At 37.9% G+C, this 22790-nt stretch overlaps 3 protein-coding genes across 3 annotated transcripts; 1 reads left to right on the plus strand and 2 right to left on the minus strand.

Moving 5' to 3' along the window:
• Positions 1-1611: 1611 nt before the first annotated feature.
• LOC124933027 (probable methyltransferase TCM_000336) lies at positions 1612-2871 on the minus strand. The gene is made up of 3 exons (XM_047473784.1): positions 2407-2871; positions 2019-2291; positions 1612-1935 (listed from the first exon to the last, which is right to left on the minus strand). The coding sequence occupies exons 1-3, from the start codon at positions 2869-2871 to the stop codon at positions 1612-1614; spliced, it is 1062 nt and encodes a 353-aa protein (XP_047329740.1).
• An 11749-nt stretch (positions 2872-14620) lies between these two features.
• LOC124921732 lies at positions 14621-16535 on the plus strand. Its single transcript, XM_047462424.1, has 2 exons — positions 14621-15322; positions 16091-16535. Exons 1-2 carry the CDS (start codon positions 14629-14631, stop codon positions 16453-16455), a joined length of 1059 nt encoding a protein of 352 aa, XP_047318380.1. The 5' UTR covers positions 14621-14628; the 3' UTR covers positions 16456-16535.
• A 190-nt stretch (positions 16536-16725) lies between these two features.
• Positions 16726-22388, minus strand: LOC124919457 (double-strand break repair protein MRE11). The gene is given in 22 exon segments (XM_047459697.1): positions 16726-16928; positions 17047-17271; positions 17359-17455; positions 17677-17930; positions 18045-18094; positions 18097-18115; positions 18559-18636; positions 18747-18860; positions 19025-19107; positions 19725-19785; positions 19895-19957; positions 20085-20162; positions 20325-20396; positions 20467-20529; positions 20627-20734; positions 20824-20926; positions 21080-21171; positions 21250-21318; positions 21394-21513; positions 21829-21919; positions 21998-22155; positions 22239-22388. Coding segments are annotated over 22 exon segments (2109 nt in total). The 5' UTR covers positions 22317-22388; the 3' UTR covers positions 16726-16895.
• Positions 22389-22790: the final 402 nt, after the last annotated feature.

The raw sequence follows: 22790 nt of genomic DNA on the forward strand, positions 1-22790 counted from the left end.
TTACTAATAAAACAGGTCGTGCATTGTGTTGCAAAAACCTAGTGATTTTAGAAAATTGTGTTTCTATATAGATGTATATAAATTAATACAAAATTTAAAATTATATAAATGTAACAGCACGTTGATAAAACTTTATGTTAATTTTAAAAGATAAAGTTTTATTATTTTAGTTTATTAAAGTATTGTAAATATATTGTTGTGTTGAAAGTTTCAGACTTATATATGTCATTTTTAATTTTATTTTTTTAATTTAATCACTTCAAATTTTATGGAGACTCGACTTTCATGCTAGTTCTTGCGAAAGCATGAAAGTTCCATTCAAGGGAAGGACGGCGTACTATGATACTTTCTGTTTTGTCAAGCCCTGCTTTGGTCTCTGGTTTGATGGTTGTACGTGCTAAAAAAATAGGTACATTCCGTTTTGTTACCCATTCTACTCTTTCGCAACACTTTAGGTTTACTTCTTTTGTTACGTCTCGACTTCTTCGCTATGATCTTCCCAGTAGTTCATATAGGAGTTATAGCCGTTTCATTCATATTCTTTGTTATGATGTTTCATATTTAACTCGCAAATTAATAACCCGACCCGTTTACTTTGTTAATTTTAAAATATAATGACTTATTAATTTAGTTGGTTAAAATATTATATTTATATTGTTAAATTATAAATTCAAACTTAAATAGATTATTTTTTAATTTTATTTTAATTTAATTGTTTCAAATTGATGAATAAGTTAACTCGTAAATTAATAAACCAAAGTCGTTTATTAAAAAAATTAGATAATGTGGTGTGGTGCAAATATATTAATACTTGGAGGAATGATAAGGCACGGTCTAACAAGGAAACGAAAGACAATGGTTTGATGGGAAAGAAAAAAAATGAATGGAAAATGATTTTCCGGTCGCAAAAAAATCAATGAAAAATATGTTTTCTCTCCTTACGCTTGGTCTTTCAGTTGCTAGCTTCTCTTCGTTTTTCATCTTGTATTTTGTTTGCTCACTTTTTTTTCTTTTTGAAGTACATCAATGTCAAACAGTTTTGAAGCTTTTGTGAAGCGAAAATGGTACAAATTTTAGTTTTATTTCTCATTTCTTATTTCTTATTTCAGTTTTTTAAATTTAACTGTTTATTTTTTATTACTTTTGAAGCTTTATGTTTATTTATCATTTAATAATTAGGAATCACATAAACAAATCATTATGTTTACTGAATCAATCAAGAAATGAAGTTACTCCTTTAAAACTGTAATTATGTAGTATCAGGAAAAAAAAACTGAAAATATACTATGTTAAAAACAAGATAATGTATAAATTTGACTAAACTTTTTGAATCATATGTCAAGGTTTTCATGCAAATAACAACACTAATTTGTTTTTAGGTGAATGATCTACAAAAGGTTTTCATGAAAATAATTTAGAAGGTTGAAATAAGATTTATAATACTTGAAAATTAAAATATATACATGAAATGCGACTTTTGATACTTGAAAAATGAAATATATACAAGAAATTTTTATGAAAAACGATTAACATCTTCATCTAAAATAAATTACACCTTTATGTAAAGCGTTTTTTCACATCGTTCAACTAACACAATACCCCAATTTACATTTAATTTTTCCTTAATGCGACGATGAAATTGACAACATTTATAGCTTCTTTCTTTGCTTCTTCGATTAGCAAAATCGTAAACAACTCAAATATTTTGTCGACGTTAATGTTTCCACCAAAGTGCTCCCTTATTAGGTTTTCTTGGACTGCTCTTATCCCTTGTGACACTACAATGCAATGCATGACTCCAATGTTTGGTTTGATTACATCAAACCGGTCCAATTCAAATGACCCTTGTTTTCTAACATGTTCTTCCACCTCATCTTTGCATGGACCATAGTAATGTGCATTATAAGAATCCAACTTCTCTATATCAACATCTCCCTGATAAAACAAAAACCAATACTCTGTTTTATCTAAATATAGATTAAACCAAATTTTGTTAATGAAATTAGAGAATTAATTACATGTGAGGCCATAATGTTAAGTGATTGACTAAGAATTGACCATAACAGAGGAAAGCCCCTATCAAAATGGTCAGGACCAGCTCTTCCATTGAATATCAGAACCATTCTTCCACCGACTACAATCTCCTCCGCCCTTAACATGAGGAATTTAGGAAAGTCCTCCCGGAATTGATCGGTGTATGCTTCCACCACCTGTTTGGGGCTGTTTCCCGCGATGTGAATGTTTCCTTTGTTTATAGAATTTCCTTTCTCATCGTTAAGTCCCCGCGGAATCTACATATACATATTAGAGTACTGTTTCATTACTCAATAGTAGTAACACAAGATTTACGTGGAAACCAAAACGGAAAATGACCAAATATGATAAATCTAGTAAGAGATTGCGTACCTTAGAGAGCCAATGCAAGCTGTTGGAAGAATAAACGAAATTCAAGAACTGGGTAGGAAACAATCTTCCATAGAAGGAACCAGGACAAGCTGCAATGGATAGTATTAATGGAGTCCCCATCATCTGAGTGTAGAAATCCGGAAAAGACTTGAAAAGGGAATTGAAATCGTTGGACGGAAGGTCGTTGAGGAAAATCAGAAACTCCGGCATTGGCTTGTTTTCACGGCACGTATCCGCCACTGTCTTCACCATATCTCTTACCACAGATAAGGAATTGGGGCCGGAAGAACATCCCAGATCTGCTATCACCATTTTCTCTGATTCATTTTTCATATACAAATCTTTAAGTTGATCCATTGTTATGTGATTCGCCATGTCAATTATTCCCTTTTGTAATGCAGAGTTCTTGGCGTAGCTGGTCGCGTCTACACCATCGTTCATGTGGAAACTTCTAGTGATATCCATGGCGGCGTGTGGCGGCGGCGGCAGTGGTGGTGGTGGCTTTCAAATGGTGGATAGATAGATCACAAACTTATATCAAAATGTTATAACTACACAAGCTAAATTATTTTTTATTATTTTCATTAATGGTTAATGTCATATTATATTAAGATAAATTATGTTTTTTTAGAAACTTTTTGCTTAAATAGTAAATAATTTAATCACTGCATTAAATTGAGATTTTTTTCTTATTTAATTTTTTAACAAATTAAATCTTCTCTTATTAATTCTATAATCAATTACATTATTTAATTTATTAATAAAAACATTAAAATATCATCTATTTAATATTTTATTTATTTTATTATTATACATTAATTTAAATATTTTAATCAAAAATACTCATAGTCCAAATCATCCCCACTTAACATTTATTATATAAATCAAGTTTATTTCGATAAATCTAAACTCTAGAACAAGATTTTGAATTTATAATTAATTTTTTCTATTAGAAGTTAGTATAACTATATACCCTACAATTTAAAATATTTTAAATAGGAATTGAACAATGACTTAAAGATATTTTGTTTTAAGTAACCTAGATAATGATAATTAATAAAAACTGAGAAAATAGAAATAAATTTAGATTTTAAATAAATTCAAAAAATATCGTTAAGAAATATTCATAATTAGTTTATAGAAAAAATTGAAAGAATACTATAATGCTATTAAATAAGATGTAATATCGAGGAATGATAGAGAGCGACACTGGTGCAACGACTCCCCAACAACCTCCCACCTAGTTTCTAGATTGGAAAAAAAGTTACGGTAGATGAGAGAGAAAAAAATGAATAATAAAAGGGCGCTCTACTTCAGTTTTGATCAAATCATAGCCTTCTCCTATCAAAAAAAACTCAAAAGTACGAGCTTTAGATTTCTCTCTCAATGAGAAACCTAAATCGAAGTAACAAGACGACGACTACCGTGAACAAGACGATCGAGAATAAGACGACCACCGAACTAAACTGTAATGTTATTTTTAACTTAAACGGTAATGTATGAACTATAATGTTCTTTTAAAGTGAGGTGTAATGTCTAAACTTTAATGTTATTTTTAAAATTAGAGTGGAATGTCTGATAAATCAAAATGAAATATTGGTAATATTGGTCTATTTGGGACGAAATGGTTCGGAACATGTCCATGTTGGGGCCGAAATGATCTAGAACATGTCCATGTTGGGCGAAATGGTCTAGAACATGAACATGTTGGTGACAAAATGGTCCCGAACATTACAATGTGTTGGATTAAATTAAATAAGGAAAAGAGTAAATAAATTAAGAGAGAAATAATTAATTAACTTAAGAGATAAGAACGACTTAATTTTAATGATGTGTTAAATAAAACTAAGTTGTAATTTGAACAAAACTAAGTTGAGTAACTTACTTTTGTGCAGGTACAAATCTGAAGAAGTCTGTTTATTCGCACGTTGTCTAACCTCCTTTAGATGTGGTCTAAGGAGTGTGCGTAGTTAAATATTGTCTAACTCCTTCAGACGCGGTCTAAGGATAGCGCGGTTAGACGTCGTCTAACTCCTTTAGACGTGGTCTAAGGAAAGCGTGGTTAGACATCGTCTAACTCCTTCATACGCAGTCTAAGGATAGAGCGGTTAGACGTCGTCTAACTCCTTTAGACGCGGTCTAAGGAAATGGCGATTAGACGTCGTCTAACTCCTTTAGACGCGGTCTAAGGAAAGCATAATTAGACGTTGTCTAACTCCTTTAGACGCGGTCTAAGAAAAGCACGATTAGACGTCGTCTAATTCCTTTAGACGCGGTCTAAGGAAAGCGCGGTTAGACGTCGTCTAACTCTTTTAGACGCGGTCTAAGAAGTGAACGTAGTTAGACGCCGTCTAACTTCTTCTTAGACGAGGTCTAATGAAGAAGCGTAGTTAGACGTCTTCCGACTTGATTAGACGTCCGAAGGCGTGTCTGCTTATCTACTCAGCTCGTCTGTTATGTTCGTTATCAGCGGTTTGACAAGCTAGTTAATCTCGACAAATGAAAGACTACCACGTATGCGTTTATCATTCAAATTTCCCATGTTGTATCTATCCAGTACAACACAGTATCAGAGGATATTCGGCTCACTACATGTCTTGTATGACCACGATCCCAATGCTTAGAGTCTGTTGTACTATTGTACTATTGGCGGTCATCCAACGGACACATGTCACGTTTCCACAAAGAAGACTCGACCGTTGGTACTCTTCAAGTATTAGATACCCAAGGACAACGGACGAATGGTTTGCTGGAACTTAGCTCTCAATCTCTAGCTTGCTTCATATACCGGTCTCATAAGTTGTTTAAACTCCCTCTTTGATCATCCAATCTCTCAAGTTCAAGCACGAATTACTCATTGTCTGTATGTGTGATTACTCTGTAATCCAGTCACTGTTCTTTCTTTGTGAAACCTCAGTGTTGTAAGTTGAACATAGGTTGTTCTGTTCAATAGAGAGTTAGTTAGACGTTCAGAAGCAGGTGGTTGTTAAGTCTTGTGGTTTCTAACTGGGTTTGTGTAGTGTGTTCTATATCGATCAAGGTCTTCTAGTGAATATCCCTCATGTTGACGAAGAAGGGGTGACGTAGGAGTTTTATCTCTAAACATTCATAAAACTTTTTATATTCTTTACTTTCAGCCATTGACATTCATTCATCTGAAGCTTCAAATCCAACAAACGATTTCGCACTTGAACTTGTTCAAGAGTTTGTGAAGATTTGAGAAGAATAAAAGTAGATTTTAACTTCTAACAGAGTTAAAATCGAATCGAAAGTCATAAGTTGTTCACAATAGTTAGACACTCGTCTCTATTGTCAACATTGATTCTAACAAGTGGTATCAGAGCCCTATTTTTTATTCTCAAGCATCATTAGATCCGAAATCATGGCTATGGCTATCACCAACAAGGTTCCTATATTTTGTAAGGAAAACTACAACGGATGGAATGTGAGAGTGAGAACTCATCTATCTGCCATAGATGATGACATGTAGTTTGTCATCACAGATGGTCCGATAAAGATCGAGAAGCCAAGATGTGAATGGACCAGTGAAGATAAGAGGAAGAACAACATCGACAACATGGCAAGAGACATCCTCTACAAGACATTGGATGATAACATGTTCAACAAGATCATCACATGTCGCACTGTCAAAGAAATTTGAGAGAGGCTGACTCAACTGTGTGAGGGCAATGAGAAAACTAAAGAAAACAAACTCATGGTTGCCACACAGCAGTTCGATAACATCAAGATGCGTTCTGGAGAGACGATGACTGAATTTGATGAGAGATGTTGCGATCAAAGTCATGTGTGCTCTGCCTAGAGAGTGGGATATTAAGACAATGGTGATGAGGGAGTCTAAAGACCTCAACAAGATAAAGCTCTATGATTTGCTAGCCGATCTGAAGGCCTACGAGTTCGATATAAACTCTAGGAACGAAGAGGAGCATTCCACATTTGTCATCTCTACCAAGGCGCTGGTGACTGCTGAAGAGCCACCTGCTGCTACTGCTATGAAGAATGTTGCCGAGTAGATCAGCAGCGACGCAATGGCTCTCTTCGTGTAGAAATTCGGCAAATTAATGAAGAAGAGCAATCCTAACTCAAGATCTTCGAATAATAACAATAATGATAAGAGTAACTATAAGGCTAACTTGAAATGTTTTAAATGTGATAAACTAGGACATTCAAAGAAGAATGTAGGAAGTCAAAGCGTGGTGACAAGAGAAAGGACGAAAAGAAGAACCAGAAATAGCTGAAGGCTCTCATGGCTGTTGATAGTAATGCCAAGTGGGCTCAAAGCGACTCAGATGATTCATCATCCAGCGACAGCGATGATGAAGACGTTACCTGCTTCATAGAAGAGGAAGAATTTGAGGTATTTGACTTCTCCTCTGAAAAGTTTATAAGAGAAGACTTAACTACTGCACTTAATGACATGGTCATTGAGTACAAGAAGTTGTCAGACTCTTTCAATGAAATGAGATTGCAATATGAAACTAATAACTCTTCTTCATCTCAAACTTCTGAACAAAAAGATTTTGAAAACAAAGTGATTGAGCTCTCATCTGAGAATGAGAAGCTCAATGAAAAGGTTCCAACACTGTTTTTTGAAAACTAACGTTTGACTTATGTGGTCAGTTCCTAGACGAGGTCTAGAGATGCAGTCAGATATCATATTAGTTTATTGAAGCATGTCGGATGTAAATCCGGTTTAGGATTTGACAATGTCAGCCAGACCAGTCGTCAAATAAGTTAAACCCGGTGAAAGACAAGCTTAAGACTATAAGCTTTGCCATGGGTAGTTTAACTAATAAAGGAACTAATCCAAGCTGTGAGGACTTAACATTAAAGGATGAGATTATTTATGTAAGGTCAACTGAAAGCTGGCTTAAACCTAAGAAGGGAGCAGCCATGAAGTCTGGAAAATCAAAACCTAACAGGAAGTCAAGGAATTTTAGACAAAAAACCATGCTCTAAGGTTAACGGAACAACTGCTAGTAGGAAGACGTCTGTTAAGCCTAAATCATACACACTACTCACAACACAACATGGGAAATTCATCAAGATAACTCAAATATTCTGTTAGGGTCTAAAATCAAGGCCTCGGTCCTAGAATAAATTCCAGCAACCTTTCTCGGCACCCGGTCTCGGTCCTAGTGTGCACATGGGCCAGATTTCTGTTTTGTTGTTTTATTATTTTGTTTTGCTTTCTTTTTCTATTTTACAAACCGAATTCTGTTATTCTTTTAAAGTTGTTGTAACCGAATATTTTGGGGCAAGACATCACCTATATAAGGCTGATCTTTCTTCCCCAAGGACCCATGAATAGAATGATGAAGATATGACTTCGCCCCTATTCGTCTATTATTATTATTATGGACTGTTTGGTATAGACCAACAGTATTTCTCTTCGCACCCTTGATTCTTCTATCCCTTCCCCCCAAATTCTCTATCGAAAACCTTCCGCTGCCCTTTGATTGTAGAATTTCACCGGTCTTATAGATCAAGAACATGATTCTTGAACCCAAAACACACCTTACGAAACAAGTCGTAACATTCTTGGTATCAGAGCAAGACGATTCTCAAATGAAAGAAACCAGATAGCAGCTAAGATGGATGATTTTAAAACCCTACTCGAAGGGTTGACCCAACAATATGCCTCCATGAATGCTGCCCTGCAACAACATATGACCGAACAGGCTGCCTTGCACAATGTTTTTCTGCCAAATATGAACAGAAGGTATGCTGCTGGAAAAAGCTTGACAGTCATTGAAAAAGGTGCGTTAAATAATGGCCAAGATCCCGGCACCCGACCCTATAATATTGCTTCTTGCTACCTTCCTCCAACCCAGCTCACAAATATTGATATTCCTGAATTTGATGGGACTGATTTGGAGGGCTGACTCTTATTTTCCGAGCAAATATTTAGGGAGAGCAAGACGAATGATGCCACAAAGTTGGACATTGTCCGCACTCACTTCTCAAAAGAGGCAAGAACGTGGCATGAATCATATTTGCGGAATCGCAACCATATGGAAACATTGACGTGGCATAAATTCAAGAAAGATCTATTGCTGCGATTCGGTCGCAGGCCCTTGTACAACGCCAAACCGCCGCTGCTGCCCAAACCATGCATTGTTAATACGGTCTGGCCGAGCACAAAATGGGAGCCCAATCATAGGTGCAAATCCAGATTGTTCATGGCCCCGGCTGATCATCAAGAAGTTCAAGAACGCGTTCAAGAACCCGTCCAAGAATCAGATTTTTATGACACACCTTTGATGCTTGAGACAAGGGACGAACGTGTCATTATCTTGCACACTTTCTCGGTCCAGCAAGGTGCCCCTCGGTCGCGAGTCAACATAATACAAGGCAGCCAGCTAGGAAAGGCCTTGGAAAATCATAATGTTGCTGCCACGGTACAAATAATCAGCAAGAACGAATGCCAAAGTGTTTCACTTGTTTTGGAAGACGTTGCTGAAAATTTCCAAAAAATAATCAAAGGGCTAACCCAGCAACCCAACAACCGAACACCAGCCAGGAAGGTAGTCGGAAGACATGGCTATGTTGTTGCGCATTTGTTGCTGGTCTGGATAAAGGACTGGGCTTGGTTATTTGAAGACATTCTAGAGTATGCCCGGAAGAAAGATGGCCCTTTTGCTGCACTTGGCGTGCTGGGCCGAAAGAGGGATTGGTCGTGGAGCAGGAAGACCGAAGGCTTCTAAGAAATGCGGTCCTAGAATCCGACACTTGCGGGACTTGCTGAAGTCCGACCGAATTTTTTGAAATATTGAGCATGCGCATTAGAGGCTCGGCAGACTCGGTAGACCACGGTCTTATTTCGTCGAGGGCGACGAATTTTGAAGGGGGAGATAATGTTAGGGTCTAAAATCAAGGCCTCGGTCCTAGAATAAATTCCAGCAACCTTTCTCGGCACCCGGTCTCGGTCCTAGTGTGCACATGGGCCAGATTTCTGTTTTGTTGTTTTATTATTTTGTTTTGCTTTCTTTTTCTATTTTACAAACCGAATTCTGTTATTCTTTTAAAGTTGTTGTAACCGAATATTTTGGGGCAAGACATCACCTATATAAGGCTGATCTTTCTTCCCCAAGGACCCATGAATAGAATGATGAAGATATGACTTCGCCCATATTCGTCTATTATTATTATTATGGACTGTTTGGTATAGACCAACAGTATTTCTCTTCGCACCCTTGATTCTTCTATCCCTTCCCCCCAAATTCTCTATCGAAAACCTTTCGCTGCCCTTTGATTGTAGAATTTCACCGGTCTTATAGATCAAGAACATGATTCTTGAACCCAAAACACACCTTACGAAACAAGTCGTAACATATTCCCAAAGAACTGATTGATCGAGGAACCAAGTGAATGTGGGTACCAAAAAGCTGTGTCAACTACATGGAAGAATCTGTCTGGTATCTGGACAGTGCTTGCTCCAGACACATGACCAATGATAGACAGCTTCTAACTGGAATAACAAAGTGCACTGGGCCTAAGATCACTTTTGGTGATAACAACAAGGGTAAGACTATGGGTAAGGGCAAGATTATCTATGGTAACCTCATCATAAACGAAGTGCTACTTGTTGAGAACCTATGTTATAACCTAATTAGCATAAGTCAATTGTGTGACAATGGATTTACTGTTGATTTTCAAACGCATGCATGTTTAGTTAAGGATCGGCAGGTGATGCAGCGTGCGTGGCTAGGATGAACCTTTATCAAGATTCGTTGATTCTTACGAATACCGAAAGTTGATAGATATTGAGGAAACCTCGTTTTCTGATTAATAATCTTCCCCTCACAAAGTGTTTTAAGATTCTTTTAAATACTCAAACCCTAGCTTGCAAAAGAAGTAAACAACTTTTAATAAATTGCAAAAAAAACACCCGAAACTAATAAAAATGCGATTTTGAGCCCCTAAACGTTTCCGCCCGAAAAACACTAGGCAATCGTCGAAATCTGACACTTGCGAGATATTTTCGGATGCTGCAACTTTCGCATAAACGCCTCTTCGACTCGCACCGCATCATTCCCCCCAGGGTAGAAAAGATTCGTCCTCGAATCTGGAACCGCATCATCCTCATCAGAAGAAGACTCACCCACAAAAGGAACAAGATGCTTCACATTGAACACATCAGAGGTACGCACATGGCTGGGAAGGCGTAAACGATAAGCATTGGGGTTGATCTTCTCCACAATCTCAACAGGACCAATCTTCTTAGCAGCAAGCTTGCTATATTCATGAGCTGGAAAACGATCCTTAGTCAGAATAGCCCACACAAAGTCACCAACTTCAAAATCAACAGCACGCCTTCTCGAATCAGCCTTCTCCTTGTACTTGGCAGTAGCAGCAACCAAGCGGTCATGAGTGGTCTGATGAACCTGAGCCAACTGACCAACAAAATCCGCAGCAGTGGAATGAGGACGCACCTTGCTGGGCAGCGCTAACAAATCAAGAGGAGCACGCGGAGACAGCCCGTAAATCACATGGAAAGGACTGAAACCAGTGGAGCGATTAACAGCATGATTGTGAGCAAACTCGGCCTGAGGCAGCTTCAGATCCCAAGCCTTAGGATGATCCCCAATTAAACTGCGCAGAAGGTTCCCCAAAGACCTATTAACAACTTCAGTTTGGCCATCAGTTTGCGGGTGATAGGAACTGCTAAAATTCAGCTGAGTATTAACCAAACGCCAAAGACTCCTCCAAAAGTGACTCACAAAGCGAGTGTCCCGATCAGAAACTATGGAGGCAGGAAGTCCATGAAGGCGATACACATCCCTGAAATAAAGCTGTGCAACAGCCACAGCATCAGAGGTTTTCTTGCAGGGAATGAAATGAACTATCTTCGAGAATCGGTCAACCACCACAAAAATCGAATCAGAACCACGCTGGGTACGTGGCAGCCCAAGGACAAAATCCATACTGACATCAGACCATGGTTGAGTGGGAATAGGCAGAGGCAAGTATAACCCGGCATTAGTCGAAGCGCCCTTAGCCAGCAAGTCCTCCACCTGTCTACGCAACTCTTCATGTTCTTTGGGACTCATGCGGTAATGAGGACGGTTGGGTAGGGCAGCACCTGGAACCAAGTCAATGTGATGCTGGATATCACGCAAAGGAGGCAAGGCACAAGGCAGATTCTCAGGAAAAACATCTGCAAACTCCTGTAACAGCGGCTGCACTGAAATAGGCACCTCAGAACTAGCACCACAGGTAATCAGCGAACAAAATAGAGCAAACACCATGCCCGATTCGACCATGGCGGTCTGAAAAGGACCCCGAGACAACAAGGTGGTAGGGGGGGACGCATGATGAGTGGGGGCAGCACCCTTCTTGGGCTGATTTGGCATCAACACAATCTTGGTACCATGAAATAAGAACGTGTAGGTATTAGCACGCCCATCATGTATAACAGAATGATCAAACTGCCAAGGGCGACCAAGTAAAAGGTGACAAGCATCCATAGGAACCACATCACAATATACAGCATCACGATAATGGGAACCAATGGAAAATTAACAAGTACGCGCTTGGAAACTGTAACATCCGTACCTTGACTCAGCCAGGACAGGCGATAAGGCTTGGGGTGAGGTTCAGTGGACAGACCCAGCTTCGAAACTGCAACCTCAGAAATCACATTCTCACAACTCCCAGCATCAATGATGAAGGTGCAAACTTTGCCACCGATGGTACAAGTGGAATGGAACAGATTATTGCGTAACCACTCGTTGTCAGGAGCACGAGGGGTTAAACATGATCGACGAATCACCAAAAGGGGGCCAACATCACCAGAAACATACTCCTCCGCTGCCTCATCATCATAAACATCATACACTGGGGCTGAATCTGAAGGAAGAGCAGAGTCAGGATCATCCACCTCAGTAAAAAGACCACGATTGGTGGACTTTGGGTTGCGACACTCTGCTTGGCGATGGCCAACTTCACCACAATTGAAACAACGCAAGCCACCGGGACGTCCCTGCGGGGGGGCTGTAGTGCTGCGAGGGGGGGCTGGGGTGGGATGGGCCGGCTGGGAAGAAGAACCAATGCCACTAGTGAGGACAACCTGTTTTCCAAAGCTACCCGAACCGCGCCTGGCTAGTTGTTTCTCAGCCTGTGAAGCACGCTGATGTGCCTCAGAAACAGTCAAGGGATCAAACATATTCAAAATATCCTGCAACTGGAGGCGAAGGCCACCAATATAGCGAGAAACCAACTGGAGAGGGGACTCAGACAGGTCAACACGAGCCACAAAGGTGTAAAACTCAGTGGAATAGTCATCCACGGAACGAGAACCCTGACGAAGATTCTGGAACCGCTGGTACAGGTTACGTTCGTAATTATATGGTAGAAACGCAGCCCTAATATGCTTCCTGAATTTGTCCCAATTCGTGAGCTTTGCCTTACCATGACGAACACGTGTCTGTTTCAACTGCTGCCACCATGCTTGTGCACGACCATGTAAGCGGATCGTAACAAGGGGTACACGACGATCTGCAGGAACTTCCTTGAAATCCAGAATCTCTTCAACCTGAGAAAGCCAATCAATAAACTCTTCCGGTGATAGACTACCATCGAACTTAGGGATGTCCACCCTGAAAGCCTGCTCCCAGCGATGATTGGGGCGTTCAGGGGATCGATTCCGAAGACCACCGAGAGGGTTTTCATCTGTCATCGTAACATCATCTTCAGGGTGGTGCATGTGCATAGATGCATCCATCCGTTGCGTCAACCATTCAACTTGCCGCCTCAAATCGTCGTTATCACGGCGAAACTCAGCGTTTTCACGTCGCAACTCAGCAAGGTCACCATCATCAGCACCAGGGGTAGGGTTGCGTGGCTGTCTTCGGGGCGGCATACCTCAGGGTCGACTGGAAACTGATACCAACTGATGCAGCGTGCGTGGCTAGGATGAACCTTTATCAAGATTCGTTGATTCTTACGAATACCGAAAGTTGATAGATATTGAGGAAACCTCGTTTTCTGATTAATAATCTTCCCTCACAAGTGTTTTAAGATTCTTTTAAATACTCAAACCCTAGCCTGCAAAAGAAGTAAACAACTTTTAATAAATTGCAAAAAAAACACCCGAAACTAATAAAATGCGATTTGAGCCCCTAAACGTTTCCGCCCGAAAAACACTAGGCAATCGTCGAAATCTGACACTTGCGAGATATTTTCGGATGCTGCAACTTTCGCATAACGCCTCTTCGACTCGCACCGCATCAGCAGGGCAACACCCTACTGACCGGAAGTAGAGTAAGAAACTCTTACAAAATGAACTAGAAAAATAAGATATCTAATCATGTAAGCATGATAGTAAAAAATGATCAAAATTGGCTATGGCATAAGAGATTAAATCATCTTGATTTTAAAACAATTAACAACATTTTTTACATGACTTAGTTTCCGGTTTATCTAAATTGAAGTTTTCAAAAGACAAGTCTGTCCTGCTTGCTAGTTGGGCAAACAGGGTCAGATCAACTTTTAAGAGTAAAGGGAAATCTCAATCAAGTCGATGCTTAGAACTATTGCATATGGACCTATTTGGACCAATTCCAGTAAAAAGCTTAGGAAGAATGAGATTCACTCAAGTCATAATTGATGATTTTTCAAGATTTACTTGGGTTATTTTTCTACCTTCTAAGGATCAAACCGCTGAAAATTTGATAAGGATTCTTAAAAGACTTCAAAACAAAAAATCTTTAAGTATCGTCAAAATTAAAAGTGACCGGAAAACCGAGTTCACCAACAGATGCCTATCTTCTTACCTCGAGGAGTCTAATATTAGACACGACTTGTCTAGTGTTAGAACTAATAATTAATAAAAACTAAGAAATTGGAAATAAATTTAAATTTTAAATATATTCAAAAAAAAAAAAATATACAAAATATCATAATTAATTTATAGAAAAAAAAAGAAAGAATACTATAATGCTATTAAATAAGTTTGTAATATATTTATTAAACTAAGATCCTTGTTCTCCTATTATATATAGAATAAGATATTCACCTTAAAGTCGCATGATTGAACCATTTTTTTTTTAAATATTTATGTTCACAAAAATTTTAAACCAATTTTAAATTGACTTATTGTAATAAAAAAGTTTATATATTCTATTAGATCTTATTTATTTCTCCATAATTTCGAACCTACTTTCTCTCTCTCTCTTGCTTTTTGAAGGTAAAAAGAGTTGCATGCACATACTATTGTCAGAAATCATGGCATATATCTCATCTTCAAAATCTAGTAACAGGATACAAATCGTACTGATCTCCGTCGGAGTAATATTCACAGCGGTGATTCTTAACCTCTCCTTCCCCGTCGTTACACAATTCGTGGTTTCCGATCTACCTTTTATTTGGAATTCCATAATCTCATGGTTCAAGCCACCTTATCTTTACCTGGTAATCAATTGCATAATCTTGATACTTATTGCATCATCTAAATTCCAGCAGCAGAATCTTTCATCCAACTCCAACGCTACTGATAACCTCCCGCTTTTACTGCTACAACCGCCGACTGAAATTTCACCGGACGTTGCTGATAACCTTCCGCTTCTGCTGTTGCAATCGTCGACTGATGATGTTAAGATCGTTGAAATCGATGCAAGTGTTGAGGTTACGGATACGGTTATAAGATCGTTTCCTTCCGATTCGACTTCTTCTGTGGTGGGAATTGAAACAGGTATGGAAATGACAGTTATGGCTACAGGTGATGAAGGTGCTGCTGCGCAGATGGAAATGACAGCCATGGCTGCGGATTCGGTGGAGGAATCGACTGTACTGAGTTTACAAAGGTGGAATTCATCGGAAAAGTCGGTTTGGGATGAGAAACCGCCTCGATCTAATAGATTTAGCCATCGGAAACCTATCAAATCGAATATGGACGGTAATCTTTCTTCTTCTTCCTTCCTAATTATACTCTCTTTTGTTAAAATAGTAATTAAATAATTGAATGACACAAACAATCTAGACTATTCTAATAAGAGTAACGATAGATAACGGAAATTTGGTGTCATGAATCGTGTCAGAAATGATGTGACAACACGTGATTGAACTTAAATCTAATAAAAACGAGAAATTTTATTTTTCAAATTCAATCACGTGTTACCCCATCATTCCCGACATCATTAATAACACCCATCATTCCCGACATCATTAATGACACCAAATTTTCACTCTCAATCGTTACTCTCCTAGGTAAAGTATGGTAAATTTCTCCACCGGCAAAAAGGCTTGGTTTTTCCGGTAACGAGAGACCTAAAATGGTCCAAATTATTTACAAATATGGTGTATGGTTGGAGGAGAGTGAGTGTAGGACCAGCATAACCGTCCAATCGATAACTTTGGGGTGGAGGAGGATGCCAAAGTCATCCGAATAATAATAGGGACAGGTGATGAAGAGAAACCGACATAAACCAAAAGTCATTTCTTTGAAAGTTCCCGAAATGGGAATCGGCCCAATCTGGGTGGTGGGTCTGTCTAAATTTATGGCTTTGTCATGTCCACGTAACTCCCCCTTCGCCGCTTTTTTAGCCGGTTTGGTTAGGCCTACTACTTCTGCTTGGGCGGTGACTGTATTAAGAAAAAGAGACACCCACCCTTTAAGTTGTCTTACTTTGACTTGACAATTTGAATAAATAAATTTTATTTTCAGGGGGGAGAAGTTCTTCATTGAAGGTATCAAAGCCAAAGAGACATGAAACGTTGGAGAGTACGTGGAAGGCGATAACAGAGGGACGAGCAATGCCGTATACTAGACACATACGTAAATCATCAGACAAGTGGCAGGACGAGGATGACAACGACGGAAGGAGACAGAAGTTGGTGGCCAACTTGGACGAAGAAACCACCAATTACTCGCCTCCGGCAGCGAGGAGGACGAGGAAGCTGAAAAGGGAATCATCACCTGGACAAGACGAGTTGAATAGGAGGGTGGAGGCATTCATCAAGAAGTTTAATGAGGAGATGAGGTTGCAGAGGCAGAGATCTCTTCAACAATATCAGAACATGATGAACTAGTGTTCTATTGTTTTCATCTTACACAAAAACAAAACTACATATATATAAATATTATTATTTGTCTGCTACATTGGATTTGATGGGCACATTTGAATATTTAATATATTAGAATTCCCCATTAATAGACAAACAACAGGTTGGTTGAGATCAGTTTCATTCATTCATTGACAAAATGCCAAAATTGGAACAGTTTGGTTGGGGTATAGATCTTATCTTCATATCCATATCCATATACAATATATAATACTAACAATAATATGATAAAATGTATGGTTCAGGTAGGTTTTTTCTTTAAAATCTTAGCATAATCAATAATAATAAAACAAAAGTTTCTTAGACTATTCTACATAACATAAACTGGCAGGCTACTACGTCAAATAATGCTCCAAATTACATATGTTTAAGAAGAACTGTCGAAAAATAAAGAAAGAACGAAGATATTACCTTCTCAGGGCACCGTAATTCCTTGTTACCTGTCGGAAAAGCAATCAATCATGAAATTGTAAAAAGGAAGGCAGACCCAATGACTAAAGAGATATTTTAAAGTAATTAGTTGAGACAATTTCTAGATGCACATTATTTATTACTCACCCGAGGTTGAGCTTTGCTTGCTGCTTTCCTTGCCATATCTTCATCCTCATCATCATCGTCGTCTTTGCCCATAAGTAATCTTTGGATAGATGACGATGATGTTGTGCTATCTGACTTCTTACCACGCTTGGAAGGTGTAGTTCCTCTTCCCCTCCCCCTTCCCCTAGGAGGCCCTCTTTTCCGTCCTTTACTTTGAATATTTTCCTCCTCCTCGTCGTCCTCATCCTTGAATATAAAATATGAGATTAAAATATATTATCTACTATCATATGAATGAATTTCATTAGAACATTATCCTCAATATATACATACATGAAGATCATTCTTCCCTGTGTCATCACTTGAAGCAGAATCATCAACATTCTCTTCTTCTTCTGCAATACTTTTTTTACCAGAAGCTGCTGCAGATCTGCAAGACAATCCTTCTTAGAAAAACTTATAATATCCAAATGTTTTTGTAATATAATAGCAAGCAATCTTCAATCTTCATTTAGTAGGAAACCGAAATTCAAGATGCATCACATTTTGTTTCTCTACTTTAACTGGGAGATAACAGTAAACAAAATTAACCTAATTAAGAGTTCGAAACATAACACTGTTGAGAACATGAGAAATTAGAAACGGGATAACCTCTGTGAAGTACGGAACGTCATAGCTGAATCAATGGTAGTCTGTTTTAAGCTACTAGAACCTCCTCTCCCTCTTCCTCGGCCTCTTCCTCTTGTGGTGGTCTTTACAACTTCAGAAACATCACGTGAGGACTTAAAAGGTACTGATGCCCCTTTCTTGCCTCTGGTTGACTTTGAACCAGAAAACATTGGAGTGTCCTCATCATCGCTAAAAGAAACTGCATTTCCAAATCCTGAACTTTTGCCTCGGACATCCTAAATGTAAAAATATAACAAGATATTCTCCCATTTAGACACAAGAAAATACACTCTTCTCTTTTTGCTATGAATAGTTGTGATCCTCAAGTACGATAAAGTTGCATGAATCACCTCCATGGACTGTACACTAGATGAAAAAAGTGGAGCTTCATTAGTGTGCCTGATCTTCCTTTAACGCGTTCCTGAAATTTTCAATATAATCATAATAACCATTATTCATCCCTATTATGGAAGACTAAGAGCTTGTTGATGTGGATTAATTCCATATAAACAAACCATCATCCATCAATTATCACTTCTTAAATCACATCATTCAAATTACCAACCAAAATACTCAATTATCCTTTGTTCTTCATAATATTTTAAAATATTAAATACCAAATATATTCAGTCAGATTGTCCAATATGCCAGCTTAAGGCCAAATTCGGTCTAGAAATAACATTCCAAATATAATACACTGAATGTTTCACAAATTCGTTCTCTTTTCATTAGGCAATCTCATTCTGTGTAGCATTGTTTAATTAACTGACCATGCTACCTTTGATGCAATCAGACTCCACATGACCAAATATTGACGAGAAGGAGAAGGGATAGATAAGGAAAACAAATATTTGAATTGCTTACCTCTAAGCATTCACCAACTTTGAGAATTATATCTTCCTCATCAAATTTTAGTGTGTCGGAATCTTGTGCAATTTTGCTCTGCCAGTTGAAAAGAAATGTCACAGTTAGTATACATGAGAACATATTAGCCTTATCGAATTTATGGAAACTCATAGTACCAGTTACAAGGTGCAAGATTAAATACTTACACGAGTTTCGTCCAAGTTGTATTTGACACAAGAAAAGAAAGCCATTTTCTCATCCTTGTTGACAAAATTGTGCAGTGCAACATCTAAATCATTAACTGGGAGAATCTCCATCTTCTGTAGAATTTTCATTCAAAGACGAGGCCCATGAGTAAAGTGAGTAAACAGAAAGCCAATGATTAATAAGATTTACGTTTCATATTTGCAGATTAAACAGAACACAACCAATTGGATTATCAATTGTTGATTGTCAAACAAAAGCAGAAACTTTGATTACTTACCAGATTACTTTCAGCCACCAGTGCCTCAATATTTTGTTGATTCAACTCTTCTGGACGAAACTTTTCTGAATCATCTATTTTACCTATATTTACAAGAGAATCAAAGTTTATTGTTCTAATCTTAGACAGGTCAGCAAGAACTTTCTTTTAGATTGTGCAATTTATCAGAGTCTAATGTTTGTTATCCTAGGAATTGCACACATTGTCATTGATAAGTATTCATGTTACAAGTTGTGTATTAATTTGAAGAGGTTTATATATTGATTTGGAATTTTGTCCCAATTTCTATGGAAATTTTCAAGAGAAAAAGATAGGTCATGCGGAGGAAAGCAACAATAACTTGCCCAATGTTAATATGATGTATAAAAAAGTATGGGCAAATAAGGAAAAGAAATCAAACTTTGGACCTTACCACACATATTTCAAACTTACTATATGTAGGAAAAAATACTTATAAGAGTATCTTAAATCAACTATTAAAATATTTAAGTAATTAAGTATACCACTATAGGACATCCATCATCCCAAGAACTTTATTTGTAAAAATGTCAAAGTAGACTGTGATAAGCAATTAGCCAAAACTGAAACAAGAAACAAAACTACACAGTAGAATTGGTACGGTCCAAATGCAACACCACGAAAAGAAGAAGAAGCAAGCTCTTATTCATAGAATATCCACATTTATATCGTTGGAAAATACCTCCTATATTGCCTTTTCTGGATGCCTTTGAAAAGATTAGAATATCTTGGGGATTTGCAACCTACGGGAACAAAATAGCCATGAAAGGTACCTTTTACCCAAGAAAATTCAATGACAACTTTGGGAGGGTGAGAGCCACTTAAACCCTATAAGAAATGCCTAAGAAATACCTTGCCCACATACTTCTGTCCAAACCTTTGAGGGTTTATGGTCATGAAGCCAGAGTAATCGACCTATTAAAATTAGATAAATATTATATTTACATGACTGACAGTTGATGAGAACATGGAGCCATCCAGATTTGCCAGATGCCGCCACCTCTAATGCAGCAATGTCTAGAAAAATGCAGAAGAAAATTACCTTTACACGAATTAATGGGAGCTGGGGCTCAGACCCATCACCAACATTTTGTCTAGGCTTGTCTATTAACTCTCTGACCTGAAATTAGTTGAAGATTTACACAAATATTTTTTTATTTTATTTTTGTAACCAGGTTGCCCGGGTCAGCTTTCGTGTACCTTCACTAGTCAGCGAGGGAATACACAAATATTATATATACATATAATGAAATTGTAATGTGGCTAAGAAATAAGTACTCACCACTTTATCCAGACGTTCAAGAATTGAATTCTGATCATTAGGATCAATATCTTGTTCATCTTTCAGCACAACCTGCATTTTAATAATATTAAGAACTTGTACAAAACTAATATTGCAAGGTATACAGTAACACTCGCCATACTTCTGTATACTCGAATGGCCTCACTGAATTTAAAGGTATCTTAGTTGGGCGATATTGATTTCCCTGCAAGAACATTAAATAGCATAAACTATATGCAGAATAGTCTTAGTGGAAAGTCATAAAACTATAATAGATTAATGTAACATGTCCAGATGACAACCTTAATCTCTAAGAGCAAAACATGCTTTGGTTTTGCTTCTCCATCAATCAGTGATGTTGCAACAGAAGATCCTGGTTGAGTAATATGGAAACCCATGCCCGAAACTTCCTGTTAAAATCAAATGAAATTATATGGCGTCATAAAGAAAAAAAGACAAAGGAGCAAGAATATATATAGAAAATAGGAAAAAATGCCACCTGGGGATCAATGAGACATTCATGTTCATGCCCCCAAACAACGAAGTCTAAGAAACGTGGCAAAAAATGCTCACTTATAGCATTTTTAGGATTTGTTTTGACTCTGCAAATAACAAAGAACACTAGAGTCAGATGCATATGCATATGCACAAAAATGCTAAGTTTGCGCAAATTCTAAGACATCACAAGATCAAAAACCTATTTTAGGGGAATTTTATATATAATGAATCAATTTCAGTTATTTAAGGTCAAAAACCTATTTTGATGAAGGACCAGGATGTTAAACCAATCTGACACTTGGCATTCATCTTGAACTTCAGGTCGCATCCACTGTACAGCATGAGGTGTCTGGAAGCACCATCCAATGAATTATCGGTTCTATGTAAGTGGTACAGTTCATAAAAAAAATTGGCCTTGGCAAATTACCTGAAACATTCTATTAAGACGCTCATCTCTAATATTCCCAAGCCCATAAAGAGCTACAGTTGTCGAACCCTGCAAAATGTATCCAGTAAATATGAAAGCTAGATCCACAAGATAATTTATCATTGACAAAATCTTTGGAAAAACCTTCTTCATAAGGATAGGATAGACTGTGATTTGGCCAACACCAGATCCTCCAAGATTCATTTTCCCAAAATAGTTCACAAGATTGCAAGCAGAGAGGATATCTACTGCAGAAAGGTTGTCCTGTAACAACAATGGAAATTAACCAAGTTGAAACTCGAATATTAAGGAGAGAACGATTTCTTGAAGAGTTACATTACAAAACCAAAAATGGAGAGATTTTCTCAGATAAGTTAGGCCAAGACATCTATCGAATATCAAACATGTTCCTAATAGAGCTACTTCATCACTAGTAATGTTAGCATAATCCTTTTTTGCAACCCTAGCTCAAATCTGAAAACAGAAAACTTAGCTAGAGAGACATAAATAATCAATCGTGTTCAACAGCCTTGTTGACAATGCAAACTAAAAACTAACATTTTACCAGTTAATGCATACCACGCCAGCTGGATCGTCGTGGTTTCCATGAATACTAAATACAGGCATTCCAACATTGAAGTGAGGATCCTCGTAGTTTACATGTCCAAACCTGCGAAAGACGATTATCCATTAACATAACTAAAACACAGGTGAAACATTTGATAACTTTGAGAAAGTAAGAACTTACGAATTTATGAAGTTTACAGTCTGGTCACTAACGACTTGGAATTGCACTGGTCTATCATTTAAACAATAACGGCGCAGAATTTCAATGGTTTTTACCAACGTTGAACGGGAGGGCTTATTCTCGTGGAAAAGATCGCCACCAAGCAGCACGAAATCAACCTGATCACAGAGACAATCCATATTTAAAATTAACCAATTCATAGGAGGAGATAGGGAATGCCAAGAACAGGTAAAAAGATCACCTGTTTTTTCTCTGCAATAGAACATATTTCTTCAAATGCCTTGAAAGAATCATGCCTGCGTATTTCGTCCTTCTCCATATAGCCAAGGTGACAATCTGTAGCCACTAGTACTCGGAGCGTATTCCGAAAATCATCCCTGGAAATTTCATTCCTTTTAGGTTTCGGTAAGCCAAAGTGTTCCAAAATCGAATAGGAACAGGTGCATTTAGTTACCTCGATGAATCAGCCATGGTAGAAATTCAACTGTCAAAATGCCTAAAATAAAATTAATCAGATGAAAGAATGATACCAAACAATCTTGTGTCATGCATACAGTTTTCAATTTTCTCGAGGCTGTAGTCAATGAAATGAAATTACAGACAGAAAGAGAAGAGAAGAGAAGAGAAGAAACTCATTCAACTGAGAAACGATGTGTACCTGATAAAGAGAAGAAACCTGTTATGAGAATGCCTTTCCTTATAGCTCCCTCCTTTCTCTTCTTCGTCGTCGCCTAGCTCTGACGGAAGGTGGAAGAAAGGAAGGAATACCTGCCTGACTGACTGCCTGCCTGGT

The sequence above is a fragment of the Impatiens glandulifera genome, chromosome 1 (genome assembly GCF_907164915.1).
Source record: "Impatiens glandulifera chromosome 1, dImpGla2.1, whole genome shotgun sequence".
Classification (NCBI taxonomy): Eukaryota; Viridiplantae; Streptophyta; class Magnoliopsida; order Ericales; family Balsaminaceae; genus Impatiens; species Impatiens glandulifera.

Bases quoted from the DNA above. Each gene is read 5' to 3' on its own strand.
- LOC124933027 (XM_047473784.1), bottom strand. From the start codon at position 2,871: ATGGATATCACTAGAAGTTTCCACATGAACGATGGTGTAGACGCGACC. The intron at 2,292-2,406 runs GTACGCAATCTC...ATGTATATGTAG, and splicing joins GCTTGCATTGGCTCTCTAAG to ATTCCGCGGGGACTTAACGA. The intron at 1,936-2,018 runs GTAATTAATTCT...TTGTTTTATCAG, and splicing joins TTAACATTATGGCCTCACAT to GGAGATGTTGATATAGAGAA.
- LOC124921732 (XM_047462424.1), top strand. From the start codon at position 14,629: ATGCACATACTATTGTCAGAAATCATGGCATATATCTCATCTTCAAAA. The intron at 15,323-16,090 runs GTAATCTTTCTT...TTTTATTTTCAG, and splicing joins TATCAAATCGAATATGGACG to GGGGGAGAAGTTCTTCATTG.